Source organism: Drosophila grimshawi, unplaced genomic scaffold, assembly GCF_018153295.1.
Source record: "Drosophila grimshawi isolate 15287-2541.00 unplaced genomic scaffold, ASM1815329v1 contig_44, whole genome shotgun sequence".
Lineage (NCBI taxonomy): Eukaryota > Metazoa > Arthropoda > Insecta > Diptera > Drosophilidae > Drosophila > Drosophila grimshawi.
The window spans coordinates 19364114-19387698 of NW_025063240.1; the positions used below are offsets into that span (position 1 = coordinate 19364114).

Here is a 23585-nt window from a genome sequence, read left to right on the forward strand (position 1 = left end):
CTGCAGTTAGGTGAGGCCGGCTATTGGAATTGGAATTGGAAATGTGTATGGGCAGTATGGAGAAGAGTGAGTCTGGTCAGCAGCAGCAGCAGCAGCAACAGCAGCTGCCTGCCTGTCCACTTTATCGCATGTCCAGGAAATGAGGTGAATGCCTTCTTAGCGCTCAAAGTGGCAATCGGAACAAGCACAGCAACAACAACAACAATCAAGAAGAAAAACAAGAAGAAGAAGAGACAGAAGTCAGCAGCAGGCAGCCAAAGTCCAACAGCGAAATCGATATTGTTTCAGGGACGACAAAGCTTCTCTGTCAGTCTGTCAGTCTTCGTGGTTTTATTTTTTTTGCCACCTCTGCGCTGATCTGCTCTCGTATGGGGAACTGCTTTTAGATACCCTGTAAACTATTATTGATAAAATTGAGCAATGGAATGATATTAATTAGTTAATTCTTTTGTCAACTTAAATAGTAAAATATCGATTCAAGTTAACTTCTCGTGTCACTTCACAATGAAAGAGAGCTGTTAGGGTATCTGATAGTCGGTCACTATTTGCTTAAGTACTCTTACAATTGCAGTTGCTGCTTTTTTTGTTCTGTTTTTGGTTTCAGTTTCGCTGCGTGTTGCATGCGGCTCAATTTTGTGCTCATTCGGCCATTGAGCGCGTATTGGTCATCAGCGATGGTGGCAGGGGTTGGACTGGCTGCAGCTGGTAAGAGGGGGTGGGGCGGCAGGCGGAAGCGGGGTGTGTGCGTCGCTGATAAGTGACAAACATTGGTGGTGACTCACTTTCGCAGAACATTTGCCATTTGCCGTTCACACATGGTCTCATAAAGTGTTGCTGTCGTAAGCCTCGCGAAGCCACATCAATCCGTCAGCCGACTTTTGAGAACGTGTCGACCGCTTGCCACAAGCTAAAAGCAGTCGCAAAAAGGCGAAAACAACTTGACAAAAAAAAAGTATGCAGCAACTTGCTTACCCTTGCTTGAACTGTAGAAATAGAAATGAATTCATGCCATGAATAATTCAATATGTTGAAAGATATATATTCTATACTAAACATTATCAAAGTACTGTGTGTTACTCAAAGTAAATAAATTATATCGTTTCCACTGATAAGATAGGCTCACTAAATTCAGTTCTTTGGCAGAAGCACCTTAATTAATTTTCCATACAATTTCTAAGATTAACGATTTGATCATATTGCTGACAAGTACAAGTACAATATATATTATAGTTTGACAACTACAGGTAATAGATATATGCTACTTTAATTTATTTTTAAACTGAATGAGTCAATCGAATGTTATTTTGACATATCTGATAGATATCTGCCTCAATTAATCAGATATACAGCCGACTTTTATTTTTAGAGAGCTTTAAAAGATTGATTATTGTAAGTGGCAAAGTTTAATAAGTATTTTTTATTTGCATCGTGTAAATTAAATATATACTCACTTAACCCCTTTTTAGCAGTAGAGTATACAAATTGGCCAAGTGTTTTTGTTTGTAAAGTGTCAATAAATTGTTGACTGTGTCAGGCTTTGAGTGTATTTGTGAGTGGCTGTTGCTGGCAACTGAATTATAGCCAAGTCTTATTGCCTGTTTGTTGTTATGGCTTGTTGCTGTTTTGTGTTTAAGTTGTTTCGTTTTTTGTTGTTTTTTTGCGCTTATCTACAGCATGTTTTAATGAGTTTTCATGTTCTCGGCTATGCTATGTATATGTTGTGTATGTATACTGACAAAACAGTTAAACAATTTAACATCGATCACTTAAATATATTTACAATTGGAGCCACTGGATCAGCAGCAGAAACAAGCTAAGTCACTGCAACACTGACAAACAGACAGATTTGTTTTTGTAGTCAATTCGTCAATTGTCACATTTGCCACGCTAAAAAAGTTTTCGCAAATATTTAAGCTCAATTTGTGTTTACGTTTTGGCTTTATTTATTATGCTGCGAAAATAACGGCCGAAAAGCAATTGACATTAGAAGCAATGGAGGTTAAGTGGTGTTTCTTTTTGGGTGGGGTCCCAGCTTGATTTATGAGAGTCGCAGAGGGAAAGCTCTTGTTGGTAATAGCTACAGAATATTTGGAATGCAACTGGGAGTAGTTTAAATGTCGCTAAAAGAGTGGGAAAGACTCGAACATGGGGGTCTTTAATAATTAACAGAGAATACGATACTTTCCTGGAAATCAGCTAAATTAATTTTCTTTATTAATAAAATGTTCTCTCTTTACTTTCAGGTATGTAAACCAGATGAATATCTCTTGCCAACATAACCAAATATTGTGGTAAGGCACGGTTGCAACACAGTAAACAATTTGTTTGGTGCCTCGTACATCAAAGGAAACTTAAACATATGCATATGAAATCAGGTCGCATAAGATATTTGGACACACTTTAATTTGGATAAGTGTTGTGCAGGCCCCCAAAAAAAGATCTAAACCTGCACTACCAGGAAATTCTTCACTCGACTTGCTCGAAATGCGGGCATGGCTTGCAGCAAGCCACCAGGTGGCGCCTAGTGTTGAACTCTCTCTCTTCGTCACTCTCCCTCACACATTTTTTCGCTTTTGCCCCTCTCGCTACGCGTTGCACATTTCTTATGCACACCTTGTGAACTGATTTTCATGGCTTTAATTACTAAAGTGGACGACTAACTTGGTCAGCGCCATTGGCCCACATTCAGAGGTTGCTGCCGCGGCTGCTGCTGCTGCTGTGTGTTGCCCCAAGGCAGTGCGTTCGTTGTTGATGTTGCAGGTGCGTAAAGTGCCGTTGATTGCAACAGCGAAATGCGTTACACCCCTATGTGCCACTTTGTTATTGCAACGCCTGTTCGCACCAAACTAAAGAAACTGGTCATGTTTAAAATTTATTCAAGAGTCAATCGAATAACTTTAGTGAGGACGTAAATTCACTAAAGGGATAAAGCAAAAGTGCAAAAGTGCAAAAGTGTGTAACCGACAGAAGGAAGCAGTTCCGAACCCATAAATATATACATTCTTGATCAGCAGCTACATCCGAATCGACTTAGCCATCTCCATCTGTCCTTCTATATAAACAAGTTTCTTTAATTTGATCAATTATCGATTAAAATCGACCAACGATTGCAATAAAAACCTTATATGAAATACCATTTTAAGATTTAACTAGTCTGGTATGTAAATACCTACAGGTAATATAGATTTCTGAAACTCCGAAGAACATGATATATTCATATATACAAAATATCGCCGCCGTAAGTTGTCGAGCTCTCTTGACAAGAACATTCTTACTTCAAAGCGTTAATTTCAACGTCAATTTCAACTTTCCAAGACTAATTTACAACTTAAGCACTAGACTAAAGACGACGACGAGTCTCTGAGTGTGTTTAATCCACTCGATCGACGATTCTTAATTATGAACACGTTCGTTGTGAATATCACACAAAAGAAGAAGACTAAGCAGCAACAGCAGCAAATGTCGAAATGTGCAGTGGCAGTAAAGGCCGGATATGCGTATGACTATCTTATGATAATCGAATGATTATCGTATGTTGATTGGCTAAGCTCTTCTTTTATTGTATATTTACGAGTCTGACCAAATTTGGTGCATAGGAAGCATAAATTGTGGCGCAGTTATGCGACTGCATATTAATATAGTACTGTGGGAGTTTTAAGCACTTTTCCATTTCCATTTCACAACACGACAACTAAATCCGCTTATGATTTAAGGCTACTTAAATTTTGACTGGGGGAAAAACCAGGAAAAGAAAATAAACTGGGAATCAAGTCGACGCTGACTTGGATGTCAAGTGCTGGGAAGCCGGCTCTCAGTTCAGTTCAGTGTCAACCACCCAAAACTGAGCAAAGAAAAACGGTTCACAAAATTTGTTTTTCATAAACATAGAAAAGATTTAAACACACAAACACTTTTTGTTTGTTTCATCGATGGCCGACGATGATGAGGTGGAATTTGATGCCGTCGATTCTGGAGCATCGAAAACATATCCGATGCAATGCTCGGCACTGCGCAAGAATGGAAATGTGATGATCAAGGGACGTCCGTGCAAGATTGTGGACATGTCCACCTCGAAGACCGGCAAGCATGGACATGCCAAAGTCCATCTCGTTGGCATCGATATATTCACACAGAAGAAATACGAGGATATTTGTCCCTCCACCCATAATATGGATGTGCCGCATGTGAAGCGCGAGGATTATCAGCTAACTGATATCAGTGATGATGGATTTGTCACCCTGATGTCCGACAATGGTGATATCCGTGAGGATCTCAAGGTGCCCGATGGTGATTTGGGCGATTGTCTCCGTGTTGAATTTGGTGATGGCAAAGATCTGTTGTGCACGGTGCTGGCTGCTTGTGGCGAGGAGTGTGTGATTGCCATGAAGTTTAATTCGGGCCTGGATAAGTAATGTGACGAAAGCCCAGAGACCCAGAACGAACTAATGCTGACTTAAAAGGCAAAGCAAATCGCAGAAAACTTTTCTTGTTTATATTATAGCCAATAGTCAATCAATAAATGTCATAAGTGCTATCAGCTTCACTGAGTTCTTCAATTCACTGAGTTCTTCACGAAGACAAGAAAAATGAACATCGATCATCATTTCCTCCACGGATCTTTCAATGTTTTGATCGCATTCATTTAACTTCAAAGCAATTTACGCACACAGAGCGCTACAAATTTGTTGGTTGCCCGCATTTGGCTTAGGCTCAACGCTCATTTATCATGTTGCCCCAAACGAAGAAACATAATTTGATCGTCTTTATCAAATTAATGAGATCTCATTAAGGGGGTCGCGCCCAAATAGAGCTCAACTCAGTTAACTCAACTCTCAATGTTGCAACGTTTATCAATTCGTTGCGGCTAAAATGGAAAGGTCATCAGCACACGTTGGGGTCTTCTTCTACTGTGTGTGTGTTCATGTGTGCTGCTAATTACTGTACAGTTCAATGGTCAAGTAAACTGGCTTAGAGACTGCCTTACAGACAGGCAATCAAACACTATTTGCAGCCATCAATTCATTAGTTGAATGCACTTGCATTCATTTTGCCATTTGCATTTTCAGTCAAAGAAAAATTGAAAATGAAATAAAATAAATAAATAAGAAAGAGTATTTTAGGCAAGCTGCAAATGAAATACTCTTGCACATCGGAGTCTAAGTTTGAATATAAAACTTAAAATGCGATCGAGTATTCCTTGTTTAGTTCAGTTGGAATATTCTGGTTAACAAAGAAGTAGTTCATACAAGAACACATCTTTCAAATGATAGTTCCTCTGACAACTATATGATATAGTGATTCGATCCGGCCTGTTCAGCAAAAGGGCGGGTGCTGACCAAGCTAGAAACAGACTCCCAGACGGTTATGGCTATATTGACTCGACTATTAAAGCTGGTCAAGAAAATGTATATATATAGTGTCTGATGTCGAAGACGTCTTCCTTCGTTACAAACTTGATGGGAAAATGAGCATACCCTCTGGCAGGCTATAATAATAGAGTTGCAGTTAGTTGGAGTTGTAGAAAATTCCCGTGTATTTAACTCTCATTGCTGTGAGCTGTGTGGCGCCTCGCTGGCGGCGTCTCCCAAACAGCATCGTTTGTCTTGCTCCACCTTTTGTTGCTGCTGCTGCCTGCTGCTGCTGTTGCTGTTGGCGGCGACGGCGTCTCCTTCATTTTCAATTGACAGGCAGCCGTTTTGCTTCCTTGTTTGCCAATTGCATTGGCAATCGACTAAATTTGCCTCATTTGCATAGGCCACAAAAAGTACGTTAGATACACTCACTGGCACACTCGCACACACACTCACTCACACTTACACTCACTACACTCACTGGCTCATTCATTGCTTCCCTCCTTCCACCCATTTTCAGCCATTCATTCAAAATTTGTGGTAACTGTGGTTTTGCCTGCCAATTTGACATTTCTGTCAAGCTGTCGCCGTTTAAATACTCACCTCTCCACTATCTGACTATTTATGTGGGTGTGTTGACTGCTTCCAGCTGGTTGCTTCGAGTGCGTGGTTTCTCAGTCCCTCAGTACTTAATTCCCCTCGTTTACGTTGCAATTGAAAATGTTGTCATGTCTGTAAACAAATGCAATAAATTTGCTAATACAATTTAATACCGAGTTGTGTCTGCAGATTTTGGCTAAGGATTCGGTTACATGTCAGCCACAGAGAGGGCCACTCCCATCAGAGTCACGTTGTGGGAATGAATCAAAATAAAAAACTGACTGCCAGCCAGGCAGCGAGCCAGCCAGACATGATGACATCATAACAGCAACAGAAGAAAAGGCGCCAAAGAACACTTTTGTGAATTCAATTAGTTGCCAAGAAATAAACAAAAGCATTAAAAAGAAACATAAAATATCAAATTATGAACAGCAACCTTAATGTGGGGGCGTATTTGAAACCCCAGCGGAACCCGCATTTATTTCAGTTTCTAGTTCTTTGTCTCTGACAAAATGTTTCCCAATTTGGGCATATGTGAGAATTGAATTTCGGGAGGGGAATTGAGTGTTTTTGGTTGCAGGCAAATGCATTTGGGGATTGCTAAGCAATCAATAAATAAAGGCATTAGCATTACTTTGTAGAATAAGCGGGAGGAGGGATGACAAGGGAAGGGAAGCGTCGTGTTTTTCCCGAGGGTGTGCGGTGTATAGCAACTATAATTGCTAAGCTTGATTGATAAATGTTTGTATGTTTGCCTAAATATGGTTGGAATGTTTTGTGTGTGTGTGTGGGATTAGGACATGAAAATAAAGTAAATGCTGGAACAGAATAGAAGCTGTGCTGCAGCATTCCTTAAAGAACATTTGAAATCTGCTACGTTCAGATAACAGCGTCACACCAACAACTTAATAGCTTACATGTAATGATTGAGATTGATTGAAGAGACTTTGATTGTATAGCTTTTCTAATTACTATGTTCTTTAGTTTAACAAGCAGAGTGTTACCTATTTTGTAAAATCTATTATTCCAAGTAACGTTTCTAATTGCGAACAGGGTAAAATACAATGTTTAAGCTTCTTTCGTTTTACAATACCTCAATACTTCCCCTAAGCTAGACATTTAATTGGCTTGCATTGAAAATCACTCAACAATTTACGACCGTCTCAATACAACTCCATTGGACAGCCTGCATAAATTGCCAACTAATTATTATTGATTTTGACTTTGCATGCATCATAGTGAATAAATTATATGCAATGCGGAAACTAAAAACGAGTAGAAAGAGGCAAAAAAAAAAGAAAAACGAAACAAAACTTGGCACTGCACTTGGCGCTGTCTTTCTACAGGGCTGTCTTTCATTATTTTCAAGTGCATATTGAATATCGCTATGACAATGCCAACAACAACAACAACAACAATAAAAGCCATTTTCTAGTTGCGAGTGAAGCAGACAGAGTGAGGGAGAAGGGGAGCAGAGGGAGTCTTAAACCAGAAACCATTCCAGACTTTATGCCTGCACTTGACCTCCGACTATGATTCCTATGGCAGCTCCTCTCTAGCTTTAGCTGCAGGCAACTGACAATGTCGGCTGTCAGTCAATCAAGAGGAAAACTGCACCATGCTGAGTTTTTCCCCTTCCCCGCGGAACTTCACCACTCGCCACCCAACTACGCCTGCATATCGTATCGTATCTATCCAAAACTAATTACACGCTTTAATATGTTCGCCTGCCAGTCTTTGGGGCGTGACCATTATTCAGCAATTTTTGTGTGTGTTTGTGGGTTTGCTATTTGTGGAGTGGAGGGAGAAGGGAGTCGTCGTCGGTTTGGGGCGTGAATGCGTGCATCATGCAGTCATGGATACAATTTTAACCGTTATTTTAACGCACACACACACACACACAGCAAATGCTGGTTTGGGTGATGTTTATCTAACGGGTCATAGGTAAACAGCTCGAAAATCGAGCTACGCCCTCCGCTTTCAATTAGAACTACATTTGAGCGGGGAAGGTGACAGTTGCACGGTTTTAATTACTCAATTTGATTGTGTGATAGATTGTTGTTGTTGTTGTTATTGTTATATCAATACACAATATATAGCTTTCTATTTTGTTAGATCGATTAATGTGCAGTCATCGGATTTTATTTATTGTGTTACCGGAGGGGTTTCTATTTCTTTTTAACAAGAAGTGCTCTGGCTTTAGTTGGAAAGGAGCTAAACAAAGGTAAATCAAACTTACATGTAAAACAAGTTAGAATACTCTAGGCGAGAGAGCTCGACTGGCAGATACCCTTTTAAATACTTAGGTCAATATGAACACATCATAAAATCTGTGTTTTTCATCTGATCTTAATGCCATTTTTGCGGTTGATAAATAATGTGACACAGTATTACGATTATTTATTTGTTTGCTATCGGAAATCGATTAGTATCGATTGTTGTCGATAAAATGTAATGTAATGTTTAAGAACCTATATTCCTAGAGTCGGACAAGGCTAAATCGACTCTCCTTTTGATCCTGATCATAAATATATATATACTTTCTTTACGACTTTTCTTTCCTACTCTGCGCAATTTTATTATACCTCTCTTGTACATTTATAATCTAATTAGAATACATGTGTATATCGTTGTTTCTTTAATCAAATCCAAGATCTAAATTTGATTTCACGCTTTTTGTTGCACAAACATAATTTCAACCGAGATCTTTGTGGGCTGACTGGCAAAGTGTTAATGATGCAACGGCGTATTTTATTTTGATTTGATCAAAGATATGTAATTTAATTTACGTCGCTCGCTTTAATTAATAGCTGTCGTTTGCGAGAGACACCTTTTGACTCTTTTTGGTTTACCTTACTTTGCAAGTCTCTCAAGTTGCGTGTGGAGCAATTAAAGAGATTAATGTGTCAACTCTCCACCCTCTCTCTCTCTCTCTCTCTCTCTCTCTCTCTCTCTCTTTATCTCTTTCCCTATCTGTCTCTCTTCCGAAAAGGGCTAAGGTATTCGTGCGTGTCTCTTGGCCTGGAAAGAAAATGGGTTAACAAAAAGACAAGTGTGTGTGTGTGTGTAGGTTTCGCAGCAAGATAAGCTAAGGTACGAGTTGAAGTTGCACTCTCCATTAAATGGGGTCATTGGAAAGTTGGGTTACAATATACTATCAGCGTGAACTGAGAAATGTGACTTGGTGAACTGACATGTAGTTTTAAGAGCCCACTTTGACACGGGCTTTTGATGAATGGGTTTTAACTGGAGTCTTAGCAGGTGCTAAGGCAGTGGACAACCATATTGATTGATGGAGAAATCAATAGAGTATCGAAGGAAATGTCGTGTATGTAATACAAGTATGCCTTCTATTACTTGTAAGTACTCTATTTGCATCAGTACGATAAGTAAATCTTATGTTTATCATAGATGTACTGTCGAGGGTGCCAACCCCAAGTGTATTCCGTAAAGTGAAAGGGTTCTGGAAGAATTCAATGAATTGCTTCCACAGTTTTCGTCATTCAGTTCTGTTAGAATCGGTTCTTGTAACTAGTTCTTTAAACATACTGAATCTCGGTAATGGCTCTCAACTTTAATCTGTAAAGTTACTGTCCCATTTCCGGTACTATCTGTATCTGCATTACAAGTACACCTTATGTCTATAGTACAGCTGGCAATCGACAGAGATATACAAGATATTTTGGTACTCATTCAAGACACAATGACATCATTTTAAAGGAAATATAAAAAACGACAATAAAGTCTACTTAAATTGGTGTTACTTTTCAGGGGCTACCGTATTTGATTCATTCGTATCAGATTACTTTTATAAGAACGATCTCTACAACCCATTAAACCGCTTAACAGCTAAGGTCAACCATGGAGTCTAGATGGCCCGAAGGCAAGGTGCTTGCTATTTTCTGGCCTCAACACGTAAGGTTCTCACTGCAAGTTGAGTCTGTGCGTGTCTTGTTTCTGTTTACGCTTTTTTTGAAAGCCAAGCCCATTAAAATGGACAACTAATAAACCTTTTCAAACGACATTTGGCAGAGCTTTGAGAAAAACTGAAGAGAAGAAACAAACACAAACCGAAAAAAATATTCATATGCTAATTGCGTGCCAAGTGCGTTTGGACGCCAAACGGAACGACCCTGAGAGTTATGTGTGCTTGTGTGTGCTTAAGTCGTATATTGAAATATTAAATGATATTGGGTAACACAAAAAAAAGCAAACATTAATTTTAAGGCAAGGATGAGGGTGATGGTGGAGGTGGTGGGGGAGGGCAGTTGGCAATCGAATCGTAAATCAAATTGCAGCATTTAACGAGCCAACTTGCGAGATAGTCGAGCATGGAGCGTGGAGCAGAGATCGTGGTCTTGGAAGTGGACGCCACCACTCCACGCTCCACTGCCATTTTACAAGGGAAACTGCACGCGTTTTAATTGCAACTTGTGCAGTAGGAGAGGCCGGCCAAGCCAAGCAATTGGAGGGGAGAGGAGGGGGAGGTGCGTGATATAGAGACTAGAGACAGATGCCCGCTGGCGAGTTATTGTTGTGTGTGTGTGTGTGTGTGTGTCTGTGGGGAAGCGTGCGTGCGCTCAATGAGCTCAATGGAGTGGGCCCCCAATGGAGACAGACCGCATAAATAAAAACATGTAAGCATGCGCAAAGTGGATTATGCGCGACTAGCAGTTACCCTGTACTCAGTTGTTATCTTTCAAATATGATTTAAAGAGGGTAAATTAAAGTCAACAACAATCTAAATCTTGATCGGGGGAAGTTATTAATCAATTGAAGGGCGTATATCTTTGTATGAACTACTTGAATATATATTTCGACATTTAGTTCTCTAGATCTTCAAGATAATTTTCTATCAGTTTTTACATAGTTTATACCTGAATTTTAGAAAATCTTTAGCGTATAGAACAGTTTAATAGTATTCAACTTTAGCTTACGATTCAGCTGAACTTGGTATTCAGAAAGATACATTTTTTTAAATTCAGAAAAACTAAATGTTTTTAAATATCTATATCTATCTATATTTGTATTTCGTAACAGTAGAAAGCATATATCATAGAAGTAGTAAACAAAGTTGCGACAGTTAAACGGAAAGTGTAGTGGCAAATATATATCTATAAAGAGAGGGAGGGAGGGGAGGCTGCAAGCATGGGGAACTGACTGTTAAACACAATTGAAGCGCCACATAAAAAACAGAGTTGGGAGGAGGGTTGAGGTGGTGTGTGGTGTGGAGATCACTTGATGGCTGTCGGCGCCGCATTCATTTTAAAGTCTCCATTAGGCCGCTGCGTGGGCAAACACGACACATATAAAAAGAGGGGCAAACAATGAGAAAAGTGGAAGCAGAAGGTGTGCCGAGAGAGAAACTCTGAAAATTCTGCGATTTTTAATGATTTTATCGGCATTTGCATCCTGACTAACATATTGTTTTTTTTTTCCAACAATTTGTTCGTACCCTTTTTGTTTGCACGTCAAGCCCAAAAAGGAAATTCATTTTCACTGACCAACTTTTTTTTTTTTTGGTATTCGCCAGCCTGGGAAATGGCAAGCAGGAAAGGTTTTCTCTCCATCTTTAACAAGTTGGTGGTTTTTTTTTTTGCTGTTAAATTTAAGTTTTTCGTATTAATTATTTAGTTATTGTTGAAAAACTGGTTTCTGGCCAATTGAGACATAACTGTAGTTAAATGCACATTAACATTTTCCGCTGGGAATTATGTCAGTTGCCTCGACGCAGGTTTCCTTAACTCCAAAACGCACAACTTTCAAGCGTGGGTTGTTCAGGGGATGGGTGGGTGGGTGGATGAGTGGGCGGTGTGGAGTGGTGCAGCGAACGGAATCATTATGTTGTTGCACAAATGTTATTGTTTGTTAATTTGAGAAATACACGAACACACGCACACACACGCAGATCATATTTCATACATATGGATAATGTAAGCTAAACTATGGGAAATTTGAAAGTAGCTCAGCTCCCAAACTACTCTGCTCGAAGAATGCCTTGTACATTATTATAAGATACTATTTGGGGTCAATGGAGTTGAATTGCATGGGGAGTTGGGTAAGATTAAAGTATGAACATAAATACGGTAGTTCTTCATACAACTAAGTAGGGTTAAGCTTGGCTTAAAGTTGAGCTGATGTTTTGAAAATAGAAAATATATAAAGAAGGTGAACTTTAATGATCGAAATTTAAGTTAAAAAAGTTTTGGGAAACTTTAATTTTCTTTTAACTTTACAGTATGCAGAATGAAGTTATAATAATGCAAAGAATGTGTATTGTTATTAACACATATTGGCAAAGAATCATCAACATCGGATTAATATGGCATATATCTTTTATAGGAACAATTTGTCTACTATTTTCGATCTTTCAATTTCTTTTAGAGCACTTTTGAACACACGTTTTTGAAGAGTTGTAAAATTTTAGTATTTTCCAAACATACAATTCGACTCCTAAATCACTTAGCTCCCACAGTTTAAACTTTAATCTTAATAGTTGATAAACACCCGAAAAGGTAACTTTCTGTTATTCAAATGTGACTGCATCATTTCAGCATGCTCTCAATTTGCATCACAATTACTTAATCGTAAAACGAAAGCGAAGCCCAAACAACCAAAAGGAATAGAAACAGGAACAGCTGCCTCACATTTGTAGTCAGCTAAACAAACAAACAAAACAAATAAACACAGTCAATGTTGTGTGTTGAGTTTGTCTCTCTCTCTGGGCAACTCTTGTCAACGTTGTCGTTTCTGTTTTTATGGTCTTCTAACATGCAAAGTTTGCCTTTGGCCACCAAATTCGCGGTCATCGCGTGCCTAGGCCAAGTTTATAAAAAGCGCCTGACTGTTTTTTGGCCTTTAACTGTTGTTGTTTGTTACTGTTTTTGTATTGTTGTAGTTACCCCAAAATTAGCTGAACAAAAGTTGTAAAGCATTTACCATGCATTGTAATTAGTAGCACTTGTCTGTCTGTCTGCTTGTCTCTAACTAAGTTGGCTTATTGTGGGCGGTCTTAGCTGCAATCGCGCGATAAATATTCAAAATGCTTTGCGTGAAAATCTAACACGTTATTATTAATACAGCAACAACAGCCAACAGGCAAACAGCAGCGAACATTTGTTAAAAACAACAAAATATTTGTCTACATATGTTGAATAATGCACAAAGGTATTTGTTGCTGTTTTTTGTTACTATTGTTAAAAATAGCGTGTCGAATAACCGTTCAATGACCGCCGTCGCTGTTGCCGCCGCCACCGCCAGGTGGCGATTTCGTGCAATTTGCATTGTTAATTGTCAAGTAATTAAATGAAAGACGAAATGAAAATAAAAACGAAAGAAATCTCAAATCGAAAGTAAACTTAATACAAATATTTGCTAATGACAGCTAAACGAGGCCCAAAAGACTTGACGCAAGTGCAAATTGAAAGTGAAAATGTAATAAAAACCAAAAATACCATCGAAAAACGTTGGCAATCAATGTTGATTTTAGCTATCGAGTGCATTGATATCATAAACGGATAATTGCAACGCTTAAGGATATGCAACACATAAGGGAATTGCGAAAGTAAATTTTGCCTGCAGTAATTAAACGTTTGTTAATATGTACATAAGTTTTTTTTTTTAATACTTGCTAAAGAAATGCAAATTATTTTTAACCAGCATGAGCTCGTTACATCAATTTGGCCAACAAAGTAGCCAATTGCTAACTGTTCGAGTCATTTGCATAGAAACTTTGTAGACTGCAGCTGGATGCAGAGTCCATTAAGAATGCAATTTGCTTAAAATCGCCACGAGGTTGACAAATGATAAACTGTTGCGTGGAAATGGGGAATGGCACAGGGGGTGGTGTATGTTGAGGGGGGGGGGAGTGGGTTTATACACATGTGTAGAGTAAGAGTTGCTGTTGGTCGAGTGTCGAGGCCGGCTGACGGCTTGTTTATTAATTTGTCAAGACTTTTTGGGCTATGAGCCAAAAAAAAAAACACTGATGGGAGAAATTGCCATGGAGGTAGACCAGGCAGGTGAAAATGTGAGAAAAAGACCGTTAGAAGTAGCAAACAAGACGAAAGAAACTAAATAACAAATTGCATTCAGTTTGGCAGGAAAGTAAGTCAACGCTCTATGTAAAGAACTTGATGATGGAGTGTGCCATCAGCCAAATAGCCAGCTTATAACTTGCATTCGGAAGTTTCTCTCTTTCTCTCTCGACTTGACTGGTTTTCCCCTAAAAAGCAAAAAACAAAAAATAAAATAGTAATAAAATGGAAACAACTGCCAAGTGGGAATGTCATTTGGTGGACACAAGACACACGTTTGGGATTACGTGGGAGTTTACTGTCCACTAAATTACATGATATAAATTTCATTTTGCCTAATGGAAAACGGCTCACAAAAGAGCCAAATTGTTTGGCCGTTTGCTGTCAGCCCAAAATGAAAAACAAATGAAACAACATGGATCAAGTGTGAATGAATGACTAGCAGTCACTCCTTACCTAACCATAACATACAAGAAAAAAACATAGCAATTTTATAGGAAATGCATTCATCCATCGGTTGATCTGCATGGCAAACTTATAGTAGTGGAAATATTGGGCTTAAGCCAACATGGCATTTAACGTTTTCAACATTAAATGTTTTATTATCTTACAAGGCATGAATATTTTTACTTGGATTTGGAATCAAAATCATGGTGCTAATTTTGTATTATACTTGAGTAACTATAGGATAGGCCTTTTAAATGGGTACAGGGTATGCAAATAAATATGCATAGATAAAAATAAAGTAAAACTAAATCACATTTCACATTCGTTGTCAGGCAGGCAGGCAGGCAGGCAGGCGACTGTTGCCCAGAGACCGACAGTGTTGACCAGAGACCAGAGACAGGCGCAGAGCAGAGCAGATCAGCAGACACAGTAGCCAGCAGTTGCCACTGACGCCTGCTCAGCCTGCTTGTCATGCCACCACCAAGTGCAACTGCAACTGCAACACCGCCTTCGCATTCCGTTTGCCATTGCATGTTGGCTTCTGTTTTTGCATTTTTGTTTTCTGCTATTTTTTAACTGCATGGAGACAAGTGAATGTATCTTGGACTATGAAGACAACACCCGCATTGATTTGACTTTAGATCTCCCTGGCAATTCTCCTCCCTCCACACTCCACACTATCCACTTCCACTTTTCACTCCTTGGCTATCTGCCGCATCATTTAACTTGAAGCTTCTCTCTCTTTCTCTCTCTCTATCTTTCTCTCTCTGTCTTTTGGCCACCCACTCTTCACCAATCATCATTCATTTCTCAGACTCTCACTTCTCGCGCGTCTCGCGCAACTTTAATGAGTTAGTTTTTCCGTCCGTCTGTGCGCTGCTATTGGAAAATTGCAGTCGGGGGCCAAGGTGAAAAGTCCATCGTCTTGGGGTTAGCCTAATGTTAATGTTAATGACGGCTTTAAGACGACATCATGACTGAATGAAGTCCCAAGTTGCTGATGATTGTTGGTGCAGTTGCAGTTGCAATTGTTGTTGTTGCTGTTGCTGCATTTACAAGCAATTTAATTAATTTGACAGCCTTGTCTGCCGCTTATTTTACAAGCTGCTCATTTAAAGGCGAACAAGTGCAACAGCCACAACAACAAGTGATTAGCTGGGAATCTGATTCAGCATCAGCACAGGAAGAAAAACTGATCTCGTGATGTCAGCCATTAATAGTATAATCAAACTAACAAATCACTTTGTATTACACTCTCACTCTAAAATTAAAACGTTGCAATTACAGAGTTTTATTTTTACTAAAATATACTGATACTTTATTTTTGATTTCTTTAAACAATTTAATTCCATTTCATTAAATATATTTCCAATTGGGTTCATGATTTGTATAAGTATTGCCTTTGCAGCTGTTCGCATGTGCTTTATTTATTTATTTTTTATTTTTGGCGCGCTGCAATCTGATGGGACTTAACCCCCATGATTATTAGAGATTACTTGCATTAGAGATTGGGCTGAATTTGGGTTGAGTTGCTCATTGCCACGTTTCACCTGGCCCAGTGCCTTTTTGACTGGGGTTCAATGTGAAAGTGCCTGCGAGAGAGGTGAGTGCGAGTGCGAGAGCTCTTGTATCTGCTAGATACTTGCATTAACAATAAAGCAAAATGCAAAAGGATTTGGCCAGCTGGTTTTGCTCTGACTCTATGGGTTTTGGTTTGCATCTGAACAATGAGAGATCTTTCGTTGTGGCGGCCACCTGAGGCGACGTGCGGCTCTGTTGCATGTCATTTTGTGACCGGTATCTCAATAATTCATACGCAATTGTATTGGCCAATAAATTAATCACACGAACGAAAGCTGCACACACACAAACACACACACAACACACACACATGATCAAACGTTATTAACAATGGCCAAAACACACACACATTTCTGGTGTGTTTACAAAAGATGCATTTGCAAATGAATAAATATTGAAAGAGCGCTTTTGCGGGAAATTAAAAGGTAATTTTACTCAGCTATAAAAACTGAGATCGAACGTGTTTTGTACGTTTTTGTGTGTTTTGTTTAGTTTTTCCTACTACTAGTGCAAAAGTCAATTAATCATTAAAGAAAATACGGTGTTCAATGTGCATGTCGATGTTGTTTGATGTTTTTGCTGTTGTTGTTGTTACCGTTGTTGCTGTTGCAATTGCAGTTGTTTTTGTGGCACAGGAAACACTGCACGGCATCGACACAATTGTGCGTGTGTTGTGTGTCTGTGTTTAAAGTAAAAGTAACAAGAAAAAAAGACACCGCAAATAGTTGCACAATTAGATACACACATTTCATAGATACCATTTGCCAAATTCCAACAAGTGCCTCCAATTCCAATTCCATTTCCAAAGTAAACCCTCTGACACTCTCCTCCCAATTCATTTTGTCCGCCGACTAACAACTAGTTTAAATGCACTTTAATTGTTGCACTGTTTTCATTTTGATTGCAAAAGTCGTATTCCTGTCACGAGAGTTTAGACCAGACCATGACTAAGTCAATCGGTAAATTCAAAATTTACAAAACAAAAAGCGGTTTTTCGTGTTCACTTTTTAATGTCCATGCTGATGGAGGACTTTGTATAACGAGCTGACCTAAAAACAAAAAATAAGTAAAACTAAATTTTAGTCGCTGCCTTTTTTAGGGAATAAACTTGCTTTATCAGCAAACTGATTTTTTCTGAAGTAAGTGACACAGATGGGTTTACATTACGAAATAAATACGTAAGAAAACGTATAAAAATATACGTCATAATAAAAAATTACGTGAACAAACATGTCAAACGAAATTGTGTCTTTTGAAGACTCCTGTAAAAGTTATAAATAGGTTCCACAGTTGTTTTTTTTTATCGGTATTCTGTCTCTTTATGGTACTATATGAACTGATTATATCAGTTTCTCATTCTCTTCTTGAATTGAAAATTAAAATTCTAAATTTAAATCGATAAAATTGCGTTTCTTTTTTTTTGGAAAGGTTGAAAGTAATATTGAAAGGAAGTACTAAAACTGAAACATCCTCTTTCAAAGAAAGCAACTCCAACATTAAAATTTTAATTGTCTTTGGTCTTGTTTGGAAAGAAATCGAAAGTGATTTGAAGCCAAACAAATCGAGCACCTAATTGTTAGATGTCTTTATAGCTTTTTATATACATTTCTATCACTCGCCGCAGCGTGAGATGATTTTAATTGAATCAAGCTCGATAAAAAGGAGCGAAAACACAGCGGCGGAAAATCTAGTGTGGAGAAGGCTTAATAAAGCTGTACGCAAACATATCAATTACTGACAGTACAATGCGTTTTGCCATGGCCCAATTATGCGACTAATATGGCCAGCTCTCTCCACCCCTCCCCCCTCCTACCCCCCCCTCTCTCTCTATCTACATTTGCACGCTGCTTTTGCGCTCCCCTTTGCCAATTGTTTTTCTTTAAATGAATAAAAAATTCCACCGCCGCATTGACAACTTGAAGATTTATCTATGGCTGCATTGACAGCAATGCGAAGAGTCAGCCGTCAAACCAAATCTAAAAGGGGGCGGGGCTGAGGGGGCAGTTGGTTAGTTTGCCTCCATTGACTACTGTAACTGAGACTGGGCATCTTTGGCACCCTCGCCCCCTCCTCTCTTTCTCTGGCGGCTGAGTCACTTTTTCTTTCTCAACTTGTCGCCTGCCATTTTATCAAACGAATCTGTGGCATTTTTCATTTCATTTGCTTCTGCAGCCAGCCCACACATCTGCGAGCAGTCGGTTTTTTTCAACTGTGCAACTGCAACTTGCAAGAGTCGTCAATGAAAAGTCCACACATATTTTATCTATGAGTTGTGTGTTGCTCTGTGTGTGTTTGTGTGCACTGCAAGAAAAAGAACGGAATTTCATATATAGCAAATGAAAATATGTTAAATGTTGATCAAAGATTTGAATAAAATTTTAAAGAATCTTTGTCATAAGTATGCTCGAATCAAGAACTAAATACTTAATTTATTCTTTTATTTGGATAGTCTATAAAACACTGAGTTTCCTAAATATTAATTTAAGGACAGTTTTACCCAATAATCTATTGTAATCAGATATATTTCTGCTCAGTGTCGCTGAGCATTGTTTTGGAATTGCGTTTGGACTTTCGTTTGGCGTGCTAGTTGCGTCTTCGTCTTAGTTGTTGTCTTTCCTGAAAGTGAATCTCAAATATTTCTTGATTATGTGCAACGATGCTGCATTCAAGATTGGCTGCTACTGCTGCTGCTGATGTTGCTGTTGTTGCACTGCACCCAAAAGGCAAACAGGCGAACAGAATTCGCATATATCGCATATCGCATACATGTCTGCGAGTCAATGCAATGTAACAAGGTCATGTGAGAGAGTTACACACTAACAATGTCGTTTGACTGTTGTTGTTGTTGTTGTTGTCGTCCCCTCTTCTCCCCCGTGCTCCACTCTTTAGTTACTCTTAGTATCTCAGCCAGCATCTTTTGGCTCATTTGCTGTTTGGCTCTGACTTTGGTTTTATATTGCATGCTCCTTTTTTTTTCCTAGTGTTTTTATTTGTTTGTCGTTAGCCAACGCATTTCACTTTCTACTACTGCATTTCGAATGCATTTTTTGTGGCTGCTACTGCTGTTGCTGCTGCTGCTGCGGCGGCTGGTGTTGACGACAAGTGGGCCGAAATCGACAAAATTGTGTTTTCTTCTTGTCGACGACGCTTTGGCTTTTCACTTTCATTAGCGTATTTTGTGCATTTCCTTTTCCACATGCTAATTTTGAACTGACCGTGAAATAAACCTATTCATTTCCAAATAGTCGTCATTTCCCATGCCGTGCACTTGCTTGCCACCTGATATCTGAAGCTGTTGCATTTTCTCACCTATCATCGCACATGTCACCCGACTCGACTTTATTTGACTCAGACACACTCGAGTTACGCTCTCCGAGACACTTCTGACTGCTGCTTCTGTTGATATTGCTTTACCCAGGCAGCCAAAATGTCAAAGTTGTGCTTTGATTTGTTTTCTTTCTTTTTTTTTTTGCATTCTTTTGTTATTTATACAGCTGACAGCACTTGCAACTTGGTTCCGTGTTCTGCTGCAGTCAGCGTTGCGGATCACATTTCAGCATAAATGTGCGCAAAAGCTCAACAAAAATGTTGCATAAACTGGGCAAACTGAAACCAATGGCAAAAAAGAGTGTGAAAAGGAGACTCAAGCTAGAAAGAATGTTAGTAATATGATAACTTCTTGCCATAGTTCTATGTGTGTCTTGTTTTGGTTTGAAGATACATTTTTAAGCACATAAATACTTATGTAAATAATATTTTCTCTCTCGACTGGAGCATTTTAAATCGCTTATAATATTGTTGCTCTTTTTATTACTTACCAATTTCTGTTGAGAGTCTTTTTATTGCTGTCAATATTGGTAATTAATTGTGAAAACCCTCGAATATTTGAATATTTCACACCTGTTTTCCCACACACACACTTGAGACTTATCTGTGCAACGCCAACATATTTTATATTTTATTTTCTTTTGGCCTTTTTTGGCCAATCATTGCCCGCATGTGTCAAATCTTGTATGGCCAATCTTGAAGCGGCGACCTGTTGTGATGTTGATGGACGACAGCAGAAAGTTGAGAATCGTTCGCTGAAAGCTGTTGAAATTAAAATTTCCCCACCTATTCAAGCCAGCTAGTCAGCTAGCCAGCAAGCAGCCAGGCCAGGCCAGGCAGTCGGTCAACTAGCCAGTTAGTCAGTTAGTCAATCAGTTAGCCAGCCTCCCACCATGGGAAAGGGACCCAATTATCGCCCGGAGATGTTGATGTCGACGTCGTCAATTGGCCATTACGATGAGTTGGCCAACAAGCAGCTTTTGGCCAATTGCTGCTTGACCGAACCAAGCTGACGATCGACCAAAAACTTTGACTGCCAGCAATTGTGTGCCCATTTCCGACTTCAACTTGACCATACACAACTAAAGCGAGAGTGCCAAACAGAGACTGTAAGAGAAAGAGACGGAAAGCAAGCGAAAGAGAGAGAGAGAGATATGTTGTTGTTGTTGTGGTGTTTGGCAAAGTAAATCGCCGTTCATTTGTTTTTCAGCGCGTTGTTCGTGCAAAATTTCGCTGGGATTTTTTGTTTTATTGGCCATTTTACAAGTGGGAGACTCTTAAGACTTTGTGTTAGGGTTTGCAAATAAAAATAAAATAACAAAAAGAAATAAATTAAAATTACAAATTACATTTGTATATTTATGTTGCTATTATTACTTTTACGGTTTAATTGATTGTTTAATGTTTACAAATTTTATGTGCTGTACTTAAAGTTTGGCCAGCATTTATTAATTGCTGGTGGTTTTAAGAAAGAAATGCTTGCAAAACTATTACTCAAATCAAAGTGGTTTGAACTTTAAGTTGAAATTGATTTTTTAATGGTTATTTTTTTAATTTTTATATATTTGCCATAATTTGTGTCTTTCATCGAAGAGGATTTCAGCTTCGGTGCGACAAGTTTAGTTTTTCCTTGCTGATATTGTTGTTGTTGCTTTTACAAATTGCTCGTAAATGATATTTTCACAACTTGCGTCCATCGGCTGTGTTGCCCCGCCCCCTGCCCGTCTCTGCCTTTGGATTGTCGTCCTCCTCACTCCTCCCCCCTGAGAAGTGAGAGAGTTCGTCGGGGTTAATATGGTCAATAAATCGTTATGGCGAGTTGTTGCTGATTTCAACCCGCTGATGCTTAATGGGCCATATTTTTGGCAATATTTTGTTGTTGTTTTTTTTTTTGGGTCGATTTTGAGCTGCGATTTGTTGTTGTTGTTGTTGTATTTCCTTGCAAACGCCTAACGGCTAACGATGAAAAGAAATATTGAAATTTGCGGCCAAATTGTTTTCAATTTAATCGACTTGGTTGCATTTTTCATGCTTAGCCGCCAAGGAGTGCAAATATAATTAATGATAATGAATTGTTATGGCCATCGAGCTGAGCTGGCCAACAGCTTCGCATTTCCCAAAACGCCCACCAACCAAAAAAAAAAAACGAGCCAAAAAAGAAACAAGCTAAATATTTGGCGGCAGGCAAATATCGTGCGACGTTCTTTTTTTTCGAAACCTTTTGAGAAATCATGTTTATGTTTTAGTTTTTGTGATTTTTCATTTGCAGAGTGGGAATAGGGAATTGGGGCTGAGATAGGGTTTGCAGTTGGGGCAGCAGAGAGTTGTGATTTATCACTCGACTGGCCACAGCGAAAGGTTGCCACAAAAATATGTGGCTAAACAAATGTTGACGCAGCCAATGAAGCTGTGTGGTAAAAGTTTGCCATCAGCGCATTTTTATTTATTTATTTTTTTTTTCGCCTTTATTATGCAAGTGATAATAAAATCAGTTAACAATTTTCATTTGTTGTCATTTGTCGAAAAAGCAACTAGTTTCCTCTCGCTTTTCCAATTGGTTTTCATATGGCGTTCGCACATTTTTGCATTTTTTGATTTGATTTTGATTTTGATTTGATTTTAACACGCATTTAAACTTTTATCATTGCAGAGTTTTTTTTTATTTGGCACAGAAAGTGAATTGAAAGGCTAACACAACATTCGGATTGGAGTCGAACAAAAACCACACTTTTGGCCACTTTTCACATTTGTTTTTGTTTTTGAGTTTTGAGGTGAGTGATTCGTAATTCACTTTTAATATTGCTCAAAGCTTAATGGTTTAATGATAGTAATGTATTTGAATTGTGCTCTCAGGCACAATGCATTTGACTTGACTTTGACAATAGATGTGTATTTAAGAGCGATCTCAAAGATCTTGACAAATGTGTATTGAGGTCAAGGTAACTGAAACTGGCTTAAGATTTAGATTAAGGCAAGTTAGTTGAAGTATAAGCTTGGTTTAAATTAAGCAAGACGGTATAAAACTTAAATAATTTAAGGGAAGTTATGTTGTTGGCTTGTAACTTTTGTAAGTCAGTCAATTAATATAGATGACGAGTCTTACCAAAAATGATCCAAGCAATGCAAAGTTTTGAAAGTTTGAAGTTGGGGAAGACAATAAAAGTCTGAGCTTAGAGTTAGAATCTGAATCTCACATAATATTGGTATGAGCTATGTTTACGAATGCATAGTGGTTATAATCAGATTAAAACCCATGTAGTATTAGTTACTCAGCTCTCTCTCTCTCTCTCTGCCTCCATAAATAAAAGTCAACGAGTGCTTTGATCTATTATAATTAGCTTGCCCAGCTACAAACACAATTTATTATTTCGACTTTCAAAACCCAAAAATATATCATTCCCAAATTCCTGCAGAAAATGAGTCGAGTCTCATGGCTGCTTTGGCCTAATCAGCTTTGACTTTGTTGTGTGTGTTTTTTGTTGTGTATTTCATAATTTATGCTCGCTGGGTGCTGCATAGAAACCGCTAATTTGGTAGCTTGTTGCTTTTGTCGGACTTAGTTCGAGGAGTTATTTACAGCCTCGCCACCTGTCGTCGGCTCGTAACAAACGACTTCCCTTTGGAGTGGGCGATTTGTGGGCGTGGCCGATGCCAATTTGAGTAGCTAGTTGGGGACTGCATTTTTTGTAGTTTTTTGTTAGTCGACTTTGTAAATAGGCGCAGAACAAATGGAAACTTGTTCGAGAGACACGAAAACACGACACATTTATCATTTTGTGTGTGGAAAATGTTTATAAGTTGTAGACAAATTTACTGGTCAAAAGAAAAACTTGTCGATTAGCGAGTCGATTTTTCCGGGTGAGTGGAGAGGGGAGTTGAGTGGGTTGTTGGTTAGTCGATAACTGCAGTCAGGTGTGTGTGTGTGTCTCTGTGTGTATTTGTTGTTTGCATGTTCAACATTTGTCCACACTGGTCGATAACTTTCGTTTTTCGTTGTGCTTGGCGCTTGTGGTCCATTTGCAATTCTCTAATTGCTCGCCGCGGCACCACCTGAAAAGTCGCCTTTGTGTCTGTGTCTGTGTCAATCCCAACCCGCCTCCAACTCGGCCTCTATGTCTATGTGCACCTCAGCTCCACTCTTGCCATTTTGACCAAGTGGCGTTTCTTGTTCGGTTTGGGTTCGGCGTCTGTGGTGTTCCATGTCGCCACATGTAACAGTTGCAGTCGGCCGCCTTTTTGTGCC

General features: G+C 39.0%; 2 protein-coding genes across 2 annotated transcripts in view; both read left to right on the plus strand.

Moving 5' to 3' along the window:
* The first annotated feature begins 3843 nt into the window (after window positions 1-3843).
* LOC6556708 (eukaryotic translation initiation factor 5A) lies at window positions 3844-4537 on the plus strand. Its single transcript, XM_001983617.3, has one exon. It carries the CDS (start codon window positions 3930-3932, stop codon window positions 4410-4412), a length of 483 nt encoding a protein of 160 aa, XP_001983653.1. The 5' UTR covers window positions 3844-3929; the 3' UTR covers window positions 4413-4537.
* A 17459-nt stretch (window positions 4538-21996) lies between these two features.
* The window catches only part of LOC6556690 (serine-rich adhesin for platelets), a 111847-nt gene continuing 110258 nt past the window's right edge, over window positions 21997-23585 (plus strand). Inside the window, exon 1 of the mRNA XM_043215392.1 lies at window positions 21997-22113. The gene's annotated coding sequence lies outside the window, so the exon portion shown is untranslated. The remainder of the gene's footprint in view (window positions 22114-23585) is intronic.